Source organism: Nicotiana sylvestris, chromosome 11 (assembly GCF_000393655.2).
Source record: "Nicotiana sylvestris chromosome 11, ASM39365v2, whole genome shotgun sequence".
NCBI lineage: Eukaryota > Viridiplantae > Streptophyta > Magnoliopsida > Solanales > Solanaceae > Nicotiana > Nicotiana sylvestris.
Window position 1 is genome coordinate 1030046 of NC_091067.1, and position 20256 is coordinate 1050301.

General features: G+C 39.6%; 1 protein-coding gene across 4 annotated transcripts; it reads left to right on the forward strand.

Annotated features, from left to right (window-relative positions):
* The first annotated feature begins 3560 nt into the window (after nucleotides 1-3560).
* On the forward strand, nucleotides 3561-7160 carry LOC104234093 (DEK domain-containing chromatin-associated protein 1-like). Of its 4 annotated transcripts, none has more exons than XM_070162772.1 (5): nucleotides 3561-3608; nucleotides 4931-5050; nucleotides 6059-6115; nucleotides 6327-6434; nucleotides 6676-7160. In XM_070162772.1, exons 1-5 carry the CDS (start codon nucleotides 3597-3599, stop codon nucleotides 6712-6714), a joined length of 336 nt encoding a protein of 111 aa, XP_070018873.1. In that variant the 5' UTR covers nucleotides 3561-3596; the 3' UTR covers nucleotides 6715-7160. The 4 variants fall into 4 exon arrangements, with proteins under 4 accessions (XP_070018873.1, XP_070018875.1, XP_070018874.1 ...); XM_070162774.1 differs by lacking the exon at nucleotides 3561-3608 and adding an exon at nucleotides 3813-4115; XM_070162773.1 differs by lacking the exon at nucleotides 3561-3608 and adding an exon at nucleotides 3813-4075.
* Nucleotides 7161-20256: the final 13096 nt, after the last annotated feature.

The window sequence follows — 20256 nt, forward strand, 5'->3', positions numbered from 1 at the left end:
ATAGGCTGTGAAACAACTAGGACACGTTGCTGAGAGCACTAAAGGTCGTGATCTTGTTCATCGGCATGAGGCAGTGCGTCCTTTACTGGATAAGGTGTTGCGTCCTTTGCTGGAGGAGTTGGACGAGAATGCCAAGCTGGATAAGTTGAACGAGAATGACAAGCTTCTTTCAATTCTGAGGAATGGCACATATGCTTTATTAAGGTTTTGTAAAGCTGAAGAAAGACCTAATCGGTTTGAGCGGGAGGTTGGTTAATGAGTGTTGAAATGGTTACGCCGGCATATAGTACACAACATTGCTTTCTTATGCATTCAAAATTTGTCACTGTGGGGGCCATTTAATCTATCTTCTATCCGCTACCTTCTATTACTAGAAAAGTGGGAAAATCTAAAGTGAAAATTTGAAAGACCAAAATACCCATATTTGGTAGACTGATGTCTTTTCCCTTAGTCAAAGACTAATCCAATAACAATTTTATACAAAGATGTAAAGTGTACACTCTAATGATAACAAGTTGAATTCATTTCGATATAAATATGCATCTAATGTAAATATACGTTTTGAAGAGAGAAGTAAGCGAGAACTCGAAATTCCTCACTAAGTAGAGATGAAGACGTGGATGTGTTATTACATTTCAAGACATGTCTTTTGTGTAATACTAGATTGCATTGTTCTTTTTATTTTTTTACTAAATTTTCTGTATTTCATTCATATTTTTGTCGGTATTTCTTATGGACTGTTTTGTTTGAGTCTAAACTTTTTGCAACTATGTGCTTTTAACTTCAAGGTAACAGAGAATAAATATGGCACACATATTGTAAATACACCAGTTGGGTGGTGGAGGATCAAAGGCCCTCACCTCGATAAGGTAAGAACATATTAAGCTTTTGTTTTATGTTTTTTTTCTCATTCGGTCCAGAGAGTGGTTTTGGCCTTGGTTTAGTTATCATTTTTTATTTTTCGTTTTTGTCCTTTTTTTTCAGTTTCCTTCTAGAGAATGCGCGTCCTTTGATTAGGAAAATAGGAAATTATTGATTCATTTCTCTCTTGTTTGGAGTTTATAAATTAACGGGATAATTATATGAAATAGTTAGGTAAATTTTAAAAAGGAACGTGTTGCTGTAAAAAAATGACATATTTTGTCTCCCCTCCCCGCAGGAACCCCTCCGCTGGTCTTCTTCCTCAGACCACCCTCCTCCTCATCTTCTTTCCCATGTAGATTTTTTGAAAGAATACAAAATTTTCAGATCAAAAAATTGAGTGTTTTTTGTTAGTTTATTATTCAAATATTGTGAAAATTATTTATTTGTGATAGATTTAAAAGCTTTAACAGTAGTTCAAGATTTGGTGAAAAAATATAGAATTCAGCATTGTTGGGGTATCGAAAAAGCTCGAAAAGTTAATTAAGTCTTGTTGATTATTTGGGGGTTGAACTTAATTTGTTGCTAGAATTTTTTTCGACTAGTTGTTTAGATAGTGTGGTTGAATTTTGGTGTTGTTGGAAAATTTACCATGGTGGCGGCAACAATGGTGCTTAAGATAGATAATGGGAAGATGAAGATGGGGTTTAATTGTAATTTCTAATGTTTCTTTTTCCTTTTAAAAGTCAATGATACGTGTCACGATCCTATTAGGGCGTGACTTTCACGTTATCTGAAAAATTGGTCTAACACAAAAGTGGTATGTCTTAGACACACTTTTAAAAGGTTGAGTGTGTAAAAAGTTTTCCGTGAACGAGAAATGAGTAATAGAGATTTCATTGCAAGATTGATGGGTAAACTATATATTTTGCCATTAATTTAGTCAAAATATTATTTGTTTGAGTGAACATCATTTACGATATTAACTTTCATCTTATACATATTTAATACTCCCTTTGTCCCAACTTATGCGACACTTCTAGCTTATCGTGATTCAAATTTTTCAATTTTGACCATGAATTTGAATATATAATCTTTAGTTTTTTGAAATAAAATTTACATTTTTGGAAACTACGTAAAAAGTACTATAAGTTGCAATAATTAATACAAACATACACAAGTGGAGTTTGGGGAGGGTAGTGTCCCCGCAACCTTACCCCTAACCCGGAGCAGGTAGAGAGACTGTTTTGGGTCAACCCTACACTCAAGGCACGCATAATCACAACAGTCAGTTAAAGAAATATAGTAGTAAAAGCGTCATGAAAAGAAGCACTAACACCTCTAAGATAGCAACAAAACCAATGCAGAAGCAACATCAGGTAGTAATCGAAATCTAAGAATAAGTCACAATAATTAATAGTCTAAATTATTTAAAAGGCATATGAAAAAATCACAGTCAAAAAAGGATTCATTTGACTCTCAAAATCTGAATACCTTCATATAAATTGGGACTGAGGGAGTATATTTTTAAACAAGAATCTGTATTTTAAATACTTAATAATAAATATTATTTAATACTTCTTATGTACACATATAATTGGCACACATTAGAACTTTTACATGTTCTTTTGAAAGTAGTTTATTTAAAAATTAACTGTAAACAATATCTAGCTATGTAACTACACTTGTGCAACCATCCATTACACTAGATATTATAGTTTAATTGCATTGTGGGAAACAAACAACTCTTCGTAATTACTATACTATGTAATTAACACTGTGGTTTTTAAACAGGCCCTAATTTTATTTTTATAACTTGCATTTATTGAATAGTATTTATTTAGTTTTCTTAAAGTTATCATTGATACGCATCCACGTGCAACACGTGTGCCAAGATACTAGTTTGGTAAAATGAAAAGTAAAACTTATTGGATGCTTCAAATTACTAATTACACTTCATTTGTCAGGTGAGAGCAGCACTCCCAGAACTTTTTCGCTTTGTTAGTTTAACCGATGAAGAGGTACTATCAAATGCATGCTGGGTACTTGCTTGTCTTACTCATAGCACATACTGCAAAACTCAAGTCATCATTAGCGATGGTGTTTGTCAACGGCTAGTTGGACTCTTCGAGTGAGTGGAATGTTACTGTTTCCTCATTTAAGGAACTTTTCCATATCTAACTTATGATTTTTCCTGATATATATGTCAATTGATGTTTCAGGCATCAGTCCCCTTCAGTAGACATCCCTGCCCTCCGTATCAGGTATTTGGGTCTCAAGTAGCTTTTAGAAGCTTTCATGGTTCGATCCAAACTGTTCGATGGATGGACCAATGAAGAAAGGAATGAGATGAGATAAAATAAAATGATTGAAAGGTGGAAACATCTTAAACAATATGTATTGAGAAGATAATTCGGCATGTTCATGAATCAACTTCAAACTATAATCTTCTTATCCGTTCATTTTTTTGACTCTACAACATTGTGCCAGAAGTGTAGGTAGCTTATAGAAGGGGGTTTCAATTGAGTGATCTTCACTGAAAAATTACATGGTAATAGGGTAAAAACTAGTATTTTTGGTTTTATAAGCTGGTGAATCCCCTTAAAATGAGTAATATTCTGGAAAAGTGGCAAAGGGGTTACTTACCTTAAGTCACAGGTTTAAATCCCATAATATGTGTGCTTCATTCACTACTGGATTTGGTCGGTTCCTCTGTACAGCTGCGCCACCTTAGCATGTTACATTTGGTATGTAGTTTTTGTTATTTCCTACGGAGCTACTCTTAGTTTAGAGATTTGTGGATAAGATTAATTTACTTTTATTTAGTATTGTAATAGTAGTCAATAGCATAATTAAATGTACATCTATTTAAAGCGGTTGTCTTAATGCTGTGCTTTTTTATGCAGTAAACATATGGACCAATATTATTTTATTTTTGCATCTTAAATCAAAATGGTTATTCAATCCTGTGCATAGAATCGACACACCCCGACTGCTCCTCCCACATTTCCAGCTTCATGGAACTTCTCCCATCCACTTGTGCCTTTCATATGAAACTTTGGTTGCTTGGTCTTTAACTCTTTATCGGAAAATCAGAGAAGAAATCTTGTATCGCTTCAATTGCATCTACCACCGTAGCTTCCGCCGCCTTTCTAATGGCCACCCTAGCTTCCACTGCGTTTTCTAATGGCCTGCGAAGAACCAACCCATTTTGGTAAAGCTTCCCAAACAAGTTTTTAAAGGTTCTTCCTTCTGTAAGTGTGTTGTGTGAAAGCAGGTTCTTTGCCATCTGGACCGCGAGTTTTTGGGTCATTAATTCTTAGTGTCTCTAACTTAGCCTATTTAGATATTGATACGACCACGGGACAAAATATCTATGTAAGCAAGTTGGTAATGAGAAACTTGGAGTTGTCCTTGAGTTTTAAAAAATAGAATAAGAAAAGAAGTACTTGGAGTTGTCTAGATTTAGTCAAGAAAACATCTTCACATGCTTAAAGATTGTGCTTTTACACTCCCAATTGGGGCCTTTACTTTCACAATTCTCTTAAGATGCTATGGAGAGGTCTGTATCACAAGCTATTTTCTTTTCTATAGGTGCTTTTTGCTGAGTTTATTTTGCAAAATATGAGCTTGAAGTTATGTGATATTGATTGAAATGAGAATACAGTTGGTACTTGCCTTTTCTTGGAAAAATAAAAAGAGAATTCAGTTGATACTTGAAGAGTTTTCTTTCAAGCAGCTTTCTTTTTGCTGCAACTTTCTTGTTGATGGATTGTGCCCCTTGTACACATCTTGCATATCTCAACTGTGAAAAGGGAAAGAAAGTTTGACTCACCCTTGCAAATTTACCAGTGTCTTAGGACTAATTGTTTCCTATGCTGTCCTGTTAAGCTACTATAACATCATCCTTCCTTCAATGTGCTAAATTGTTGAGAATGAGCACACTGTGCAAAGGCTACACCAGATTTTTTATTTTTGTGTTTTCTTTCGATCTTCTTCTAAAACGTAACTGCGTCAGACATGGATATTGCCTTATTTTTTACTAATGTCAACCATCTTCATAACTCAGCGCATTGCTGATTTTGGCGCCCTTCCTTGCCTGTGGAAGTTGCTAAGCAAGAAGGTCGAGGAAATGGAGGTCTGGAGGACTATAGCAAGTATTACTAAGTGGAACAATAGGCGGATAAAGGTATCTCTTCAAGATTTAAAAGGACAGCTTAATATAATACGCTCTTGCATCCATTGTTTGCATGTCTTAACAGATTTTGCAAATGTTGAGGTGGTTAAATCGATAAATATGAGAGTGAAATAGATGGGGTAGTAGTTGAAAGTAGGAAAGGAAATTTTGAGTTGTGGAGATCTTTTGAAAATAGTTGGTGACCACCCAACTTTGATCAGTTGGCATGAGTTATAGGGATCTTTTGAAAATAGTTGGTGACAACACAACATTTATCAGTTGGGATGAGTTGGCTGTTGGTTCTCTACTATTTTCTATCAGCAATCCATTTATCTAGGTAAAATTGTAGTGAAGTGTGGAGAAATTGCAATTATTTCTTTTATCTTGAAGAAATTGCTTATGTCATTTTACTCGAGAACAAATATTGTGGGTTTTAAAGCCATTTATTTTGGCCATCTTGTTAGTCTACCTTTCTTCATTCGCTAGTCAAAACAATGTGGAGAATTAAAATGATGTAAAGAAAAATATGAAATCATTTGCAGCGTCACTCCATGAAAAGTTTGTATTTCTTTATGAAAAGAAATGGTTTATTCCTTTTTTTTTGGGTCACAAGTTTCTAAAGAGGCATATTTTCCACACGAGTGCCATATCATTCTTCCTTTGAGATGGCAATATATGGTACTTTTCTTCTTTGCCAGCAAGCAGTTAAAGTTTTATTATCTATGAGAAATATTTACCAGATAGTATGCATTGGATTCAAAGCTTTCGTGATTTCTCTACCATTTTGTTATACTCGGGATTTCTCAGGATTTTCCTTCTTTCTTCTGGCAATGATGATGATTCAAAGCATTTCGCACGATCCTTCTACCGACAATTGATTAGGACTATTCCTTATGATACTTGATCTCCACTTATGGAACTAGTCAGCGGCTTATACCCGATAGAATGATATTCACTTCTCATCTCGTCTTGCTTGTTCAACATTTTATTCTTTTCGCTTATAGTTCTTGTCCTTTGCAGGCTCAGATCGAGAACACCAATTCACAGTTTCCTTACTCTGTGTTCCGCGAAATGGAGGTAATGGACATCTCATGTTGCGAAAGGATGCATAGATGAGTAAATGACTATCCAATATCTTGCTTTTTCATACCTGCGATGGTGGTTTGGGAAACTTTGAACATTAACCTTCTCTTTGCTTGCTTGGTCGTACTGGTTGTAAATGTATCTCATTGATTATCTTATGATTGAGCTTTTAGAATGCTTGATGTTATATCATCGTAAGTTGCAGGAAAAAAAGATGGAAGTAAAAGAAAAGCTTGACAAGTATTCCGAACAGAAGCTGTTGACATTCTGCATTGAACTAAATATACCTGTTCACCACTATACAGCAAGGAAGGCGAGTTCATATCTTTTGCTTCATGTTAGGCCTTTTTTATTTGACTCAAGTAGTTCTTTCTTAAATCAATCAGCTGTAATTTATCTTATGAGTGAATTACATATCAAAAAGAGAAATGGTCTTAAGAGTGTAGGCATTGTTTTAATCCTAAACTTGGCACTTCATACTACGTGCAGATTTGGCATTTGTATATAATCTTCCTTCCAAGTATCTTAACTAATTAAGAGTTCATATGCATCAGGAGGACATAGTCCCAAAGCGGACATACAAGGATGGATAAGATTAGGAATGAAGATATTCGAGAGAAGGTGGGCGTGGCCCCCATGGAGGACAAGATGCGGGAAGTAAGACTCAGATGGTTCGGGCACATTCAGAGGAGGAGCACTGATGCACCGGTGAGGAGGTGTGAGCGACTGGCTGTAGTGGGCACGCGGAGAGGTAGAGGGCGACCTAAGAAGTATTGGGGAGAGGTGATCAGACAGGACATGGCGCGACTTAGGATTACTGAGGACATGGCCCTTGACAGGGAATTATGGAGGTCGAGCATTAAGGTTGTAGGTTAGGGGAAACTTGTGAATATTTCTACAGCACAATAGAGTGAGACTAGCCAGTTAGGAGTTAGACTAAGAATGTCATTGGTCGTCTATTGATGCAGGGCTTTACCTGCTAGTTGTACTATACCAACCATCTATTTCGTATTTCGTATTCTGTATTTCATATCTCTTATATTGCTGGTATTTTATTATGCATTTTTATGGTACTAATATATCGGCTCCTGTTGCTCTTTTGAGCCGAAGGTCTCCTGGAAATAGCCTCTCTACCCTTCGGGGTAGGGGTAAGGTGTGCGTACATATTACCCTCCCCAAACCCCAGTTGTGGGATTATACTGGATCGTTGTTGTTGTTGTTGTTGTTGATGTGTCTCTTCTTTATTTAGATTTAGTTTTTTTTCTATGTTTAAATATAGGTTCACTAATTTTTTTACGGGAAAACCATGAAACTGTCTTTTTTAGGGTCTATCAACGTTGTGTTTTTCATTGCTTAGGTTTAGGATTCTTTAGCTTTACCAAAATTGTCGTAGCCTATAGAGGAAAATTAGGTCTAAGATTTAACAGTTAAAATTACTTTAGGTTCAGGATTCTTTTATTTGTCAATTTTCAAACCAAAGCCATTTAGATTAATGAGGAGCTCAACAGTTCTATAAAAGATTTTTTTATAGTGTCACGTTTGTGAAGATAGAATTACTTGTGATTAGAGGTAAATTTTCTAGCCTTACTGTGTTTTTTGAAGTTATGTAATAATAGATATTCCTGTATTTTTGAACTGTAATGTCTCGTAATTATCATTACAAAATTATAATTGAACAAACTTTGGAAGCTAGGACCCAGTAGATTGGGTGTTTGTTGCAAGAAAAGGGCATCATAAGAGAAAGGGTCAGAAGGATCGCCGACTACATCACAATGAAGTGCAGTAAGTGTGAAGACATGACAAGATCCAAGTTTCTTGCCATTGTAATGACCTTTGTCCGACAGGTAATGGGGGATCTCTATCATCTCCAAGGAGATTTGGTGCGTAGGCTCGTGGCAAGACCGACTGATGTCCCGCGGGCTCCGGGAGCAGTTGAGGCATTGATGTATTCATGATTTTTACTTAAGTCTGTATTTTCGTCTGTTAGTTTGTTTTCGAGTCTATGTTTTCATCTTTCTGTTGGAGTTTGTTAGTTTCTCTTTTCGAGTCTGTTAGTTTTATGATGAGTCGATATAATCAAAACGTTTTTATTTTATGAAAATTTGAAAATCCCAAAATATTTTTTATTTATTTTTACGCTTATCCCCCAGAACTACGCTTGGTCTGATTCATGCGGGGTCATGATACGTAGGCAATCTCCATAGGATTCGATTATAACCAAAACGAAAAGAAAGAAAAAAAAGAAAAACAAAAAGAGAAAAAGAAAAAGAGAGAGAAAACAAGAAGTCGTGGGAAGGAAATAGTAGCAAAACAAGAAAGAGAAACGAGGGATAACAAACAACGAGAAATCAAGCAAAGGCAAGAGTGGAAAAAGAAAAGTTGCCAAATGGAAATTAAGGAAAGCCGGGATGACGCAAGCAGCCGATCAAATGCATAATAGAAAGGGTTAACTGTTTAGGTGCATTGCATCCCCAATGTGCGGTTGCCTATCTGTTAAGCTCTGATCGCTAACAAGTTTGTTGTTTAAAATCAGTGCAGGCAGGTGGTTAGTTTGTTTGGCATTCTGACAACTCACCCATACAACACCCGGTCCAAAAACAAGTCGATAATGGCTAACCAGGAACTTGATGCGAGTGTTATCGATCCTTCGAGAAAGGGGGAAGAGTCGGATGTTAATTTGAAAGAAGAGATGTATAAGCTGAAAGAACAGATGGCCGAGATGTACCAAACATGGGTAAAAGGACACCCGCCACCACTTTACCCCGCCAACCTTGCCTTTGTCCCGCCATCGGCTCAGTCTCAGGAACCTCCCGCGGCCGATTCATCCCCGAGCTTTCCCATTTACCACCACTATCAGGGCACTACTTCCCAAATACCACAAGCTCCACCACCCAAACCAATTCCATACCCTCTTCCACAAGCCACTCCTGTTTTTGTGGCACCCCCACCCGCTACACTCCACTGATCCTCTAGCGAACCCTTATTCTAAGCCCATGATAACCAATATTACCCCCGGAGCCCACTTTCAAAGCTCCAGAACCCTATTCCTACACTCCTCGTTTTGATCTCCCTGTGGAAACTAAGAAACCATCTAAAAATCCTGAACAAGAGGAGATGTTTAGGTAGCCTAGAGCAGTCCTTTAGGAATATGCAGGGGTTGGGAGGTCAGGTAAGCGTTACAGAGATCTATGTTTATTTCCAGATGTTCATCTACCGGTGGGGTTTAAGATTCCCAAGTTTGATTTGTTTGATGGGCACGGAGACCCGGTGGCGCACTTGAGAGGTTTCTGTAGCAAAATGAGAGGAGCCGGCGGGAAGGAAGAGCTGTTGATGACATACTTTAGTCTGAGTCTGAGTGGTTTGGCGTTGGAGTGGTACACTCGTCGGGATCACAGCAGATGGTACACGTGGGATGATTTGGCCTAGCCATTCGCTTGTCATTTCCAATACAACCTCGAGATCATTCTAGATCATATATCTCTGACGAAGATTGAGAAAAAGCCTAGTGAAAGTTTCAGGGAGTACGATTTTCGTTGGAGAGAACAAACGGCAAGGGTTAACCCTCCGATGAAAGAGAGCGAAATGGTGGATTACTTTCTGCAGGCCCTAGAGCCCACTTACTATGGCCATCTGGTATCGGCCATAGGCAAGTCCTTCAACGAGGTAGTGAAGATGGGTGGCATGGTAGAAGAAGGGCTTAAATCAAATAAAATCCTGAGTTACTCGGCTATTAAGGCAACTACCCAGGCCATTCAGAATGGAACTAGGGGAGTAATCGGAAAGAAGAAGAAAGAGGATGTGACAACGATTGATTCAGGAGCTTGGTTCGGACCCAAGGGCTCATCTCACCACTATAATCAGCCTCGACCCCACCACCAAACCTACCTCTATGCCCCGTATAATCCACCCCAACATTACTATCTATCACAGATCCCTATTTTTCTGTCCACCACGCCCAAACATACAACCAAAACCTCGCACACGCACAATGGCGTGCGCCAGCCCCACAAAACACCTACCTGCCCCCCACGATCCTACCGAAACCCTCCTAGACCAGATTTCCGGCCCAATTAAGCATTTAAGAACGAGAGGTTGCAGAGGAAGAAAACCTTCACTCCATTGGGAGAGTCCTATACTAGTTTGTTCCACAGGCTAAGACAATTGGATATGCTGAGGCAGATCGAGTCAAAATTGCCAAATCCTCCCCCGAGAAATCTTGATTATTCTGTAAGCTGTGAATATTGTTCTGGTGCTCCAGGCATGATACGGAGAAATGCTGGCATTTGAAAAATGCTATCCAGGAGCTCATTAATACAAGTCGGATTGAAGTCCAAGCTCTGGAGGCGCCCAATATCAACCAGAACTCGTTGTCAACCCATCAAGAGACAAATATGATCGAGATAATGCATAAGAGAGGGGAGCCTTCATGATGATTCGGTCCAGCGAAGTCAAGCTGGTTGAAATCAACAAGCGAGATATCAGTGATCAAGTTGAGCGGTACAAACAGTGAACCATCTACGGTAGTCAAGAAGGGGTCCTCAAGTAATGTTGCAGCGAAACAAGAAAGGGCAAAAGTGGTTGTGCCAGGAGTGGCGAACAAGCCTGTCGTGATTATGGAGGGTGCCCACACAGATCCTGTCATTATCAAGCCTGTAACCCAGTTACCGATAGTCAACAGCAAGGCTATCCCGTGGAATTATGAACGGGTGACAGTGACTTACAAAGGAAAAAAAGTTAAAGAAGAAGTCTATGAGACCCATGGATTGACTCGTTTGGGGAGATGCTTTGTCCCCGAGGAGTTAAGATAAGCTAAGACCTCCAAAGATAACCCAGTGCTAGTAAAGAAAGCGGTAACTGAAGAAGAGGCAGAAGAGTTTTTGAGAAAGATGAAGGTGCAAGACTATTCCATTATGGAGCAGTTGAGAAATATGCCTGCTCAGATTTCACTGTTGTCATTGTTAATCCACTCAGACGAGCATCGTCGGGCCTTGATGAAAATCCTGAACGAGGCTCACGTTCCCGACAAAATCTTAGTGAACCATTTGGAAAAGATAGCCAATAAGATATTTAAGGTAAACAGAGTCAGTTTTTCTGATAATGAGTTGTCTGTAAAGGGTACTGAGCACAATAGAGCCCTCTATCTTATGGTGAAATGCGAAGATTCTCTGGTTACCCAGGTATTGTTCGACAATGGTTCCAGCGCAAACATTTGCCCTTTCTCTACTCTGAACAAGTTGAAAGTGGATGATGAAAGGATTCACAAGAACAATATCTGCGTTCGGGGATTTGACGGTGAAGGGAAAGATTCAGTTGGTGATATAGTGCTCGAGCTGACAATAGAACCAGTTGAGTTCACCATGGAGTTCCAGGTGCTAGATGTAGCTGTTTCCTACAATCTGCTGTTAGGTCGACCTTGGATTCATGCCACCAAAGTAGTCCCGTCTACTCTGCACCAGATGGTCAAGTTTGAATGAGATAAACATGAAATCGTTGTGCACGGCGAGGATAATTTGTGTGCTCCCAATGATGCCATTATTCCGTTCATTGAGGTTGAAGACGACAAGGGGCCTTGGGTCTACCAGGTTTTTGACATAGTGTCGGTCGAGAAAATTCCAGAAGGGAAATGCGTTTCAATTCCGAAGGTAACCGCATCAGTCATGGTGACCTTTGAAATGTTGAAAAATGTTTTGTACCTGGTAAGGGTTTGGGTGCATCTCTGCAAGGCATCATACAGTCGGTATCTCTCCCTAAAAACTTGGGTACATTTGGTTTGGGATTCAAGCCCACATCCGCAGACGTGAAAAGAGCTAGAAAGTTAAACAGAGGGCATGGGTCCTTCCAAAGCCTATCCCACGTCTCTCCAGGTCGTTTGTCAAGCCTGGTGCTGGGAGATGCCCAGTGACAACAGTTCCCGGTTCTGTGGTTGACCTTGATAAAGAGTTAATTGAAAGGTTCAAGAGGTTGTTCGACGAGGTAAACATGGTGAAAGTTGGAGAAGGATCTAGCAAAGCAGATATGCAATTTGTCAGGCCAAGTGCAAAGCTTAACAATTGGGAAGCTACTCCTCTCTATACCCGGAAGGAGTTTTGGTAGTTTGCTTTGATTTTCTTTCAGTTTATCTGGATTATTCCAGGGTTGTAATTCAGATTCTATGTTTCGTTCGTTTGGATGTATAAACCTTGTTATCCTTTAAATTTAATGAAATGCAATTTCCCTTTTTCATCATTCCTGATAGTTTTATTTTTATTTTTCTTTTCTTCCTTGTACATTTCTTTTTATGCTGGTTTCAATGACATGACATGCATGAGGAATCTTCGGCCTAGTCTTAAAAGCCAATCTAATTCTGAAATAATAATTCAAGAAATAGAGTGTGATGATGAATCAGAATATGATGAGGATGCGGCCTTTGAAGAGATTAGTAAAGAGCTAAGCCATTTTGAAGAAAAACCCAAGCCTAACCTGAGTGATACAGAAGCAATCAATTTAGGGGACCCAGATAATATCAGAGAAACTATGATAAGTGTCCATCTTGAACCGCAAATTAAGGAAGAGATAGTTAAAGCATTATTTGAACACAAAGATATTTTTGCATGGTTATATGACAACATGCCGGGTCTAAGCACTGACTTGGTGGTTCACAAATTGCCCACTGACCCGATATTCCCTCCCGTCAAGCAGAAGTTGAGGAAGTTTAAAACTGACATGAGTGTGAAGATTAAAGAAGAGGTCACAAAGCAGTTTGATGCAAAGGTCATTCGAGTCATGCGATACCCCACTTGGTTAGCCAATGTTGTGCATGTGCCAAAGAAGGACGGTAAGACCAGGGTGTGTGTTAATTACCGTAATCTCAACAAGGCAAGTCCAAAGGACAACTTCCCACTGCCCAATATCCACATTTGATTGATAATTGTGCCAAGTATGAGATTGAGTCTTTTGTGGATTGCTATGCGGGCTATCATCAGATCTTAATGGATGAGGAAGATGGGAAAAAGACATCATTCATCACACCATGGGGAACATACTGCTACCGGGTCATGCCTTTTGGTTTGAAAAATGCTAGGGCAACTTACATGATGGCAATGACGACCATATTCCACGACATGATACACAAGAAGATCGAGGTTTATGTGGATGATATGATCATAAAATTCAGAAAGCAGTCCGACCAAGTCAGAGATTTGAGAAAGTTCTTCTAGAGGCTTCGCAAGTACAATCTTAAGCTTAACCCCGCCAAGTGCGCATTTGGTGTTCCATCTAGAAAACTGCTGGGATTCATAGTCATCCATCGAGGTATTGAATTGGACCCATCAAAGATCAAAGCTATCCAAGAATTTCCACCTCCAAGGAACAAGACTAAGGTGATGAGTCTGTTACGGAGGATGAACTACATTAGTAGGTTTATTGCTCAACTCACGACAACTTGTGAGCCTATTTTCAAGTTGCTGAAGAAGGATGTTGTGGTCAGGTGGACTGATGAGTGTCAAGAAGCATTTGATAAGATAAAGGGGTACTTGTCAAACCCACCTGTATTGGTCCCACCAGAACCGGGAAGACCTTTGGTTCTGTATTTGACGGTCTTGGATAATTCATTTGGTTGTGTGTTGGGTCAGCATGACATCACTGGCAGGAAGGAGCAAGCCATTTACTATCTCAGCAAGAATTTCACATCTTATGAGGTTAAGTACACTCACCTGGAAAGGAGATGTTGCGCCCTAACTTGGGTGGCGCAGAAGTTGAAGCATTATTTGTCATCTTACATTACTTACCTCATTTCTTGCTTGGATCCGTTAAAGTATATCTTTCAGAAGCCCATGCCCACAGGGAGACTTGCGAAGTGGCAGATTTTTCTCACGGAGTGTGACATTATCTATGTGACTCGTACTGCGATGAAAACCCAGGCATTGGCCGACCATTTGGCTGAGAACCCGGTGGATGAAGAATATAAACCTTTGAAGACTTACTTCCCTGACGAAGAAGTGATGCACATCGATGAGTTGGAACAGGTTGAAAAGCCTGGTTGGAAACTTTTCTTTGATGGGGCTGCTAACATGAAAGGCATTGGGATAGGAGCTCTACTCATTTCTAAAACAGGTCATCACTACCCTGTTGCGGCTCAGCTTCGTTTCTATTGTACCAACAACATGGTTGAGTACGAGGCATGCATTTTGGGTTTGAGGTTAGCTGTAGACATGGGTGTCCAGGAAGTCTTGGTCTTGGGAGACTCGGACCTTCTAGTGCACCAGATTCAAGAAGAATGGGAAACACAGGATTTAAAACTCATACCGTACCGACAATGTTTGCATGATCTGTGTCAACGGTTTCAATCAGTAGAGTTTAGGCATATTCCAAGGATCCATAATGAGGTTGTCGATACTTTAGCTACTTTGGCGTCAATGTTGCACCATCCGGACAAAGCTTATATATGTTGATCCTCTGCATATTCAGGTCTGGGATCAGCATGCTTACTGTAACATGGTGGAAGAATAACTTGATGGTGAGTCGTGGTTCCACGATATCAGGGAGTATATCAGTATGGGGGTGTATCCAGTACAAGCCACAGGTGATAAAAAAAGAATATTCGTCGTTTGGCAAGTGGATTTTTCTTCAGTGGAGGAGTCTTGTACAAAAGAACTCCAGATCTTGGGTTGTTAAGATACATAGATGCTAGACAGGCCACGACTATCATGACTGAAGTACATTCCGGAGTCTGTGGACCGCACATGAGTGGCTACATTCTGGCAAAGAAGATTCTCCGAGCATGTTATTATTGGCTCATCATGGAGCGAGATTGTTTCAGTTTTGTGCACAAATGTCATCAATGCCAAGTACACAGAGATTTGATTCATTCTCCGCCATCTGAATTGCACACAATGTCTGCACCATGGCCTTTTGTTGCTTGGGGCATGGATGTTATTGGACCGATTGAGCCAGCAACATATAATGGGCACAGGTTCATTCTGGTGGCCATTGATTATTTCACCAAGTGGGTTGAAGCTAAAACTTTCAAGTCTGTGACCAAGAAAGCATTGGTCGATTTTGTGCATTCAAATATCATTTGTCGGTTCGGGATCCCAAAGGTGATCATCACAGATAATGGTGCCAATCTTAAAAGTCATTTGATGAAAGAGGTATGTCAATAGTTTAAGATTACGCATCGCAATTCCACCCCATACCGCCCCAAGGCGAATAGAGCAGTCGAGGAAGCCAACAAGAACATAAAGAAGATACTTCGAAAAATGGTGGAAGGGTCCAGGCAATGGCATAAAAAGCTGCCCTTCGTTGTTGGGTTATCGCACTACTGTTCGCACTTCAGTAGGGGCAACTCCTTATTTGTTGGTATATGGCACTGAAGCAGTGATACCCGTGGAATTTGAGATCCCGACCCTTCGGATTGTCGCTGAAGCTGAAATCGATGATGATGAGTGGGTCAAAACCCGTCTAGAGCAATTGAATTTGATCGACGAGAAAAGATTGGCAGCAGTGTGTCATGGCCAGTTGTATCAAAAGAGAATGGCGGGAGCATACAACAAGAAGGTGCGTCCCCGAAAATTTGAAGTGGTCCAACAAGTATTGAAACACATCCATCCACATCAGGCTGAAGCAAAAGGCAAGTTCGCCCCAAATTGGCAGGGGTCATTCATCGTAACGAGAGCGTTGTCCAATGGTGCTTTGTATTTAACAGATATAGAAGGCAAATGTATAGATATGACTATCAATTCTGATGCAGTCAAAAGATATGTTTTATGATTTCTTTGGTTTGAATTGTGTTTGTTTGTACTTGGCATGTTTTGAAGATTGGGATGACGAAGACATTTTGTTCTGCTATCTAAACACTTTATTCTTTGTTACCCCTTTGGGCCCTATTAATTTCCTTTCATACCCCTCTTTTGGAATTAGTAGCAAAGTTCAGAAATGTGAGAACAAAAGATAATTAACGGAAAAGAGAAAAAAAAGAAAAAAAGAAGAAGAAGAAGAAGAAGAAGAAGAAGAAGAAGAAGAAGAAGAAAAGAGAATGAAAAAGAAAAGAAAAGAGAAAATCACAACAAAATAAAGCAATTCTTATGTCATGAACTACGTTTGACCTGATTCCTTTTAAGGATACGTAGGCAGCCTCACGGTTCGGTCCCATCAAAATAAAAATCCAATAGTCCCAAGGCAAAGAAACCGGGGCAGAAAGTTGTGATTGTTGTATGAAATCTGATTCCGAAAGTTGTAATTTTGAACTCATTTGAGTTGTTTTGAGCCTTTTGATACCTTTTCTTTCTAACCCTATCCAAAAGCCCACATTACGGTCCAAAGAAAGACCTTCCGATCAGTCTTTGAGAGATGCCAAGTCAAGAAAATAGAGGTGATTCATATTAGGGGAAACACTCTGGTCTAAGCAGGAAAAATGAAAAATGAGAGAGTCTTATTGGTGAAAACTCTCGTGGGCACCGTAAGGCGACAAAAGATGAGAAAAATTAAAATGATAGAGGCTTGTTGGTGAAAACCCTTCAGGGCACCACAGGCCAAACAGGGTAAATGATTTGTTGAAGAAACTAGGTTTTGAAGATCTCGGGGCATAAAGTATGACAATTGAAAGTTTATTGGTTGGACAGGCTGGGCTAATTAATCCGAAATGCATGTCATGATCATTGGTACCAGCTGCTCCACTCAGATAAGTTTTTTTTTCCTTTTCCCCTTCAAACAACCATACAGTTTTGGATTTTTCTTCCTTATTCCTAACTCTCAAAGTTATTGCATTTCATTTCTTTTGGGTTTACTTCTATAAAATATTTTCAATGTGAGTTGTGTTTAAGCAAATAATAAAGGATTTCAAAGCTCACTACCAACTTCCAAAATTTCATGAAGCGCAATGTGGCCAAAGCACGCCAGATATACGGTCAGAGAATCCACAAAGGGTCAGCGAAAGTTCCATGTGTGGAATGGTTTAGTAATTTCATGGGAGATACGGAGGTTCAGATAGATGGGTCAGAGATGTAACACAACGGTTTGGGTATAGAACACTCGGGTCATCCAAGGTCATGTGGGTGAAAGTCAAGCGGTTCTTGGCCAATTCGGGGAAGCCAATCAAAGCAAAGCAAGGCAGCGGAGAGGCCACCTTCAGCAAGAATGCCATAAACTAACCACCACATTTTAAACTGACAAGATTTTTCTTTGATTGAAACAGGGGCAGGAAATTTCGTTTGATTCAGAGAAACCCTCCGTAAGGAAAAACAAGTACCAAACAGGTTTGACCATAAATTCTCAGGACCCTCCTGGAAAATGGGACCTAGTTTAAAATTCAAAACAATCATGAGTAGCAAAATCTAGCATAAATGTATCCCAAAGGAATATAAGTTGGCTTCAAAGTTTGCATGCTTGAGATAGGATTCAATTAGGAGTTTTCAAGACCCTCCTGAATAATGAGACCTAGCTTTAAGATTGCATTAGATAACAAGATTTAGCGGAAGTCATACCTTTAGAAGATATAATTTAGACTTAAAACTGTCGTTTAACTAGGAGTTATCAGGACCCTCCTGGATAATGGGATCTAGCTTTCAAATTCTTAGTGATATTTGGTAACATGATTCAGTTAACACTCACAGATGTGCCCAACCACCAAACTGGGGGCAGAAAATTTTCTTTGTTTTGTCTATTTTGCTGAAATCAGGAGCCCACCTGGAGAGCAAGAGAGAACAACACCAGTTTTAAGGATAAGCAGCAATTCAAGTGTCGGTAATCAGGAGCCCACATGGAGAACAAAGCAATTTAAGTGATTGGTAATCAGGAGCCCACCTGGAGAACAAAGCAATTCAAGTGATTGGTAATCAGGAGCCCACCTGGAGAACAAATCAATTCAAGTGTCGGTAATCAGGAGCCCACCTGGAGAACAAAGCAATTCAAGTGATTGGTAATCAGGAGCCCACCTGGAGAACAAAGCAATTCAAGTGATTGGTAATCAGGAGCCCACCTGGAGAACAAAGCAATTCAAGTGTCGGTAATTAGGAGCCTATCTGGAGAACAAAGCAATTCAAGCATCGGTAATCAGGAGCCCACCTGGAGAACAAATCAATTCAAGCGTCGGTAATAAGGAGCCCACATGGAGAACAAAGCAATTCAAGCGTCGGTAATCAGGAGCCCACCTGGAGAACAAAGGAATTCAAGCGTCGGTAATCAGGAGCCCACCTGAAGAACAAAGCAATTCAAGCGTCAGTAATCAGGAGCCCACCTGGAGAACAAAGCAATTCAAGAGTTGGTAATCAGGAGCCCACCTGGAGAACAAAACAATTCAAGCGTCGGCAATCAGGAGCCCACCTGGAGAACAAAGCAATCCAAGCGTCGGTAATCAAGAGCCCACCTAGAGAACAAAGTAACTCAAGTGCCGGTAATCAGGAGCCCACCTGGAGAACAAAGCAATTCAAGCGTCGGTAATCAGGAGCCACCTGGAGAATAAAGCAATTCAAATGTTGGTAATCCGAAGCCCACCTGAAGAACGAAGGGAAATCAGCAATGTTCGAAGGAAGATGGTTCAAGTTCAGTAATCAGGCGCCCACCTGAAGAAAAGGGAAATCATCTCAGATTACAATTCAAGTCAGCAACAAAGGAACTTCACATGGAGAATACAAGTCAACAAGGCAACAAGAACCACAAGATTAAGTTTGAGGATATATATAGGATTTTTGTAATGTTTAGATCATAGTTTAGTCTAGCTTCTTTTATTTTATCATGGTGTAATAAGGAGTTCAGTAAGCAGCAGCAGCAACAACAACAGTGAAATCACAACTTCATGGTAGTTCCAGCTATCGAAACTTCCCGAACTACACTGACCTGATTCCTTTATAGCCAAGGATATGTAGGAAACCTCGGAAGTAGGGTGCGGTCAAATTTTTCAAAATGTTTCTCACGGAGAATTCAAACGGGCAAAAATCGCTCGTATCCGCTCACTTTATCTTTGCACGAAAACTCTCTATGTTTCCGAGCAAAGAGGGGAAGCTGTGAGCACGTGATTTTTGCCCTATATTAATTACTCCTACAGAATCAGGAGGAAATAGATTTTTCTTTTAATTATTTGCCATTTTTGGGAATTTTTGTGGAATTTTCTCAATTGTTTGCATTCGTCTATGCACGTTTATTTTATTTAATTTATGAAAAAATACAAAAATACATTGCATTTGCATTTAGGATCTAATTTTGCATTTTTGAATTAATTAGTAATTTAGTTGCTTACAAAAATAGAAAAATCACAAAAAATAACTCACTTTGCATTTTTTACTTTTTAATCTTAAACTTTGTAGTTTCTTTTAATTTGGGAATTAATCTATTTGTGGTGAATATTATGTTGGGTAATTAATATAATTTTGTAGGTTAATTTAGTTTTAAGAATTAATTTAGAATTTTATTTTAATTTGAAAAAGGAGATTTGAAATTGAAAAAGAAAAGGAAAAAAGGGATTAGAGAGGATCTGATTTTTGGGCCTCTTTAATCTCAAATCCCACAAGCCCAAACCAGAATTCCCGAATTAACCCGTTTAAGTCCAGCCCAGATCCGCCCCAATCGGTTCCCCTACCAACAAGCCAAACGACCCCGTTTCGGTTACTTCTAATTTGGACCGTTGATCTTAGTTGATCAAACGGTCCGAAACTGATTTGATCTTAGTATATAAATGTCCGAAACAGACCCCCTCTCTCATCGTCTCTCTCAACTCACTCTCCTTTAGAGACCAAAACAAACCCTAGATCACCGCCTCCATTTCCCCACCTCGAGCCTGGCGGCACCACCTCCAGTCACCCCCAAATTAACACCCTACACCCCCATGATCCCCTCATACCAAATCCACAACTAATTTCCTTTGAATCTGCCCGGAGCTCCGCGAATCTTGAATCCGAGGTCGAGCCCTAAAAGTCCAAAAGTCATTTTCCATTGAACCTGGGAGCATGCATGGTCATAGGGCATTGTTCCTTCAAAATTTAAAGTTTGGGTTCAACAAGACTGATGTCGTTTAGTTTGTTCTTGACAAAGAACAATTGATCGACATTAGTTCTGTTAGGTCCTTTGTCTCCATCTGATTTCGAGTTTTGATTTGGTAAGTTATTTCCCCCCTCTTGTATTTTTCTTTCTTTCACTGTCTTATTATCCTCCTCCTTCCCTTGTCT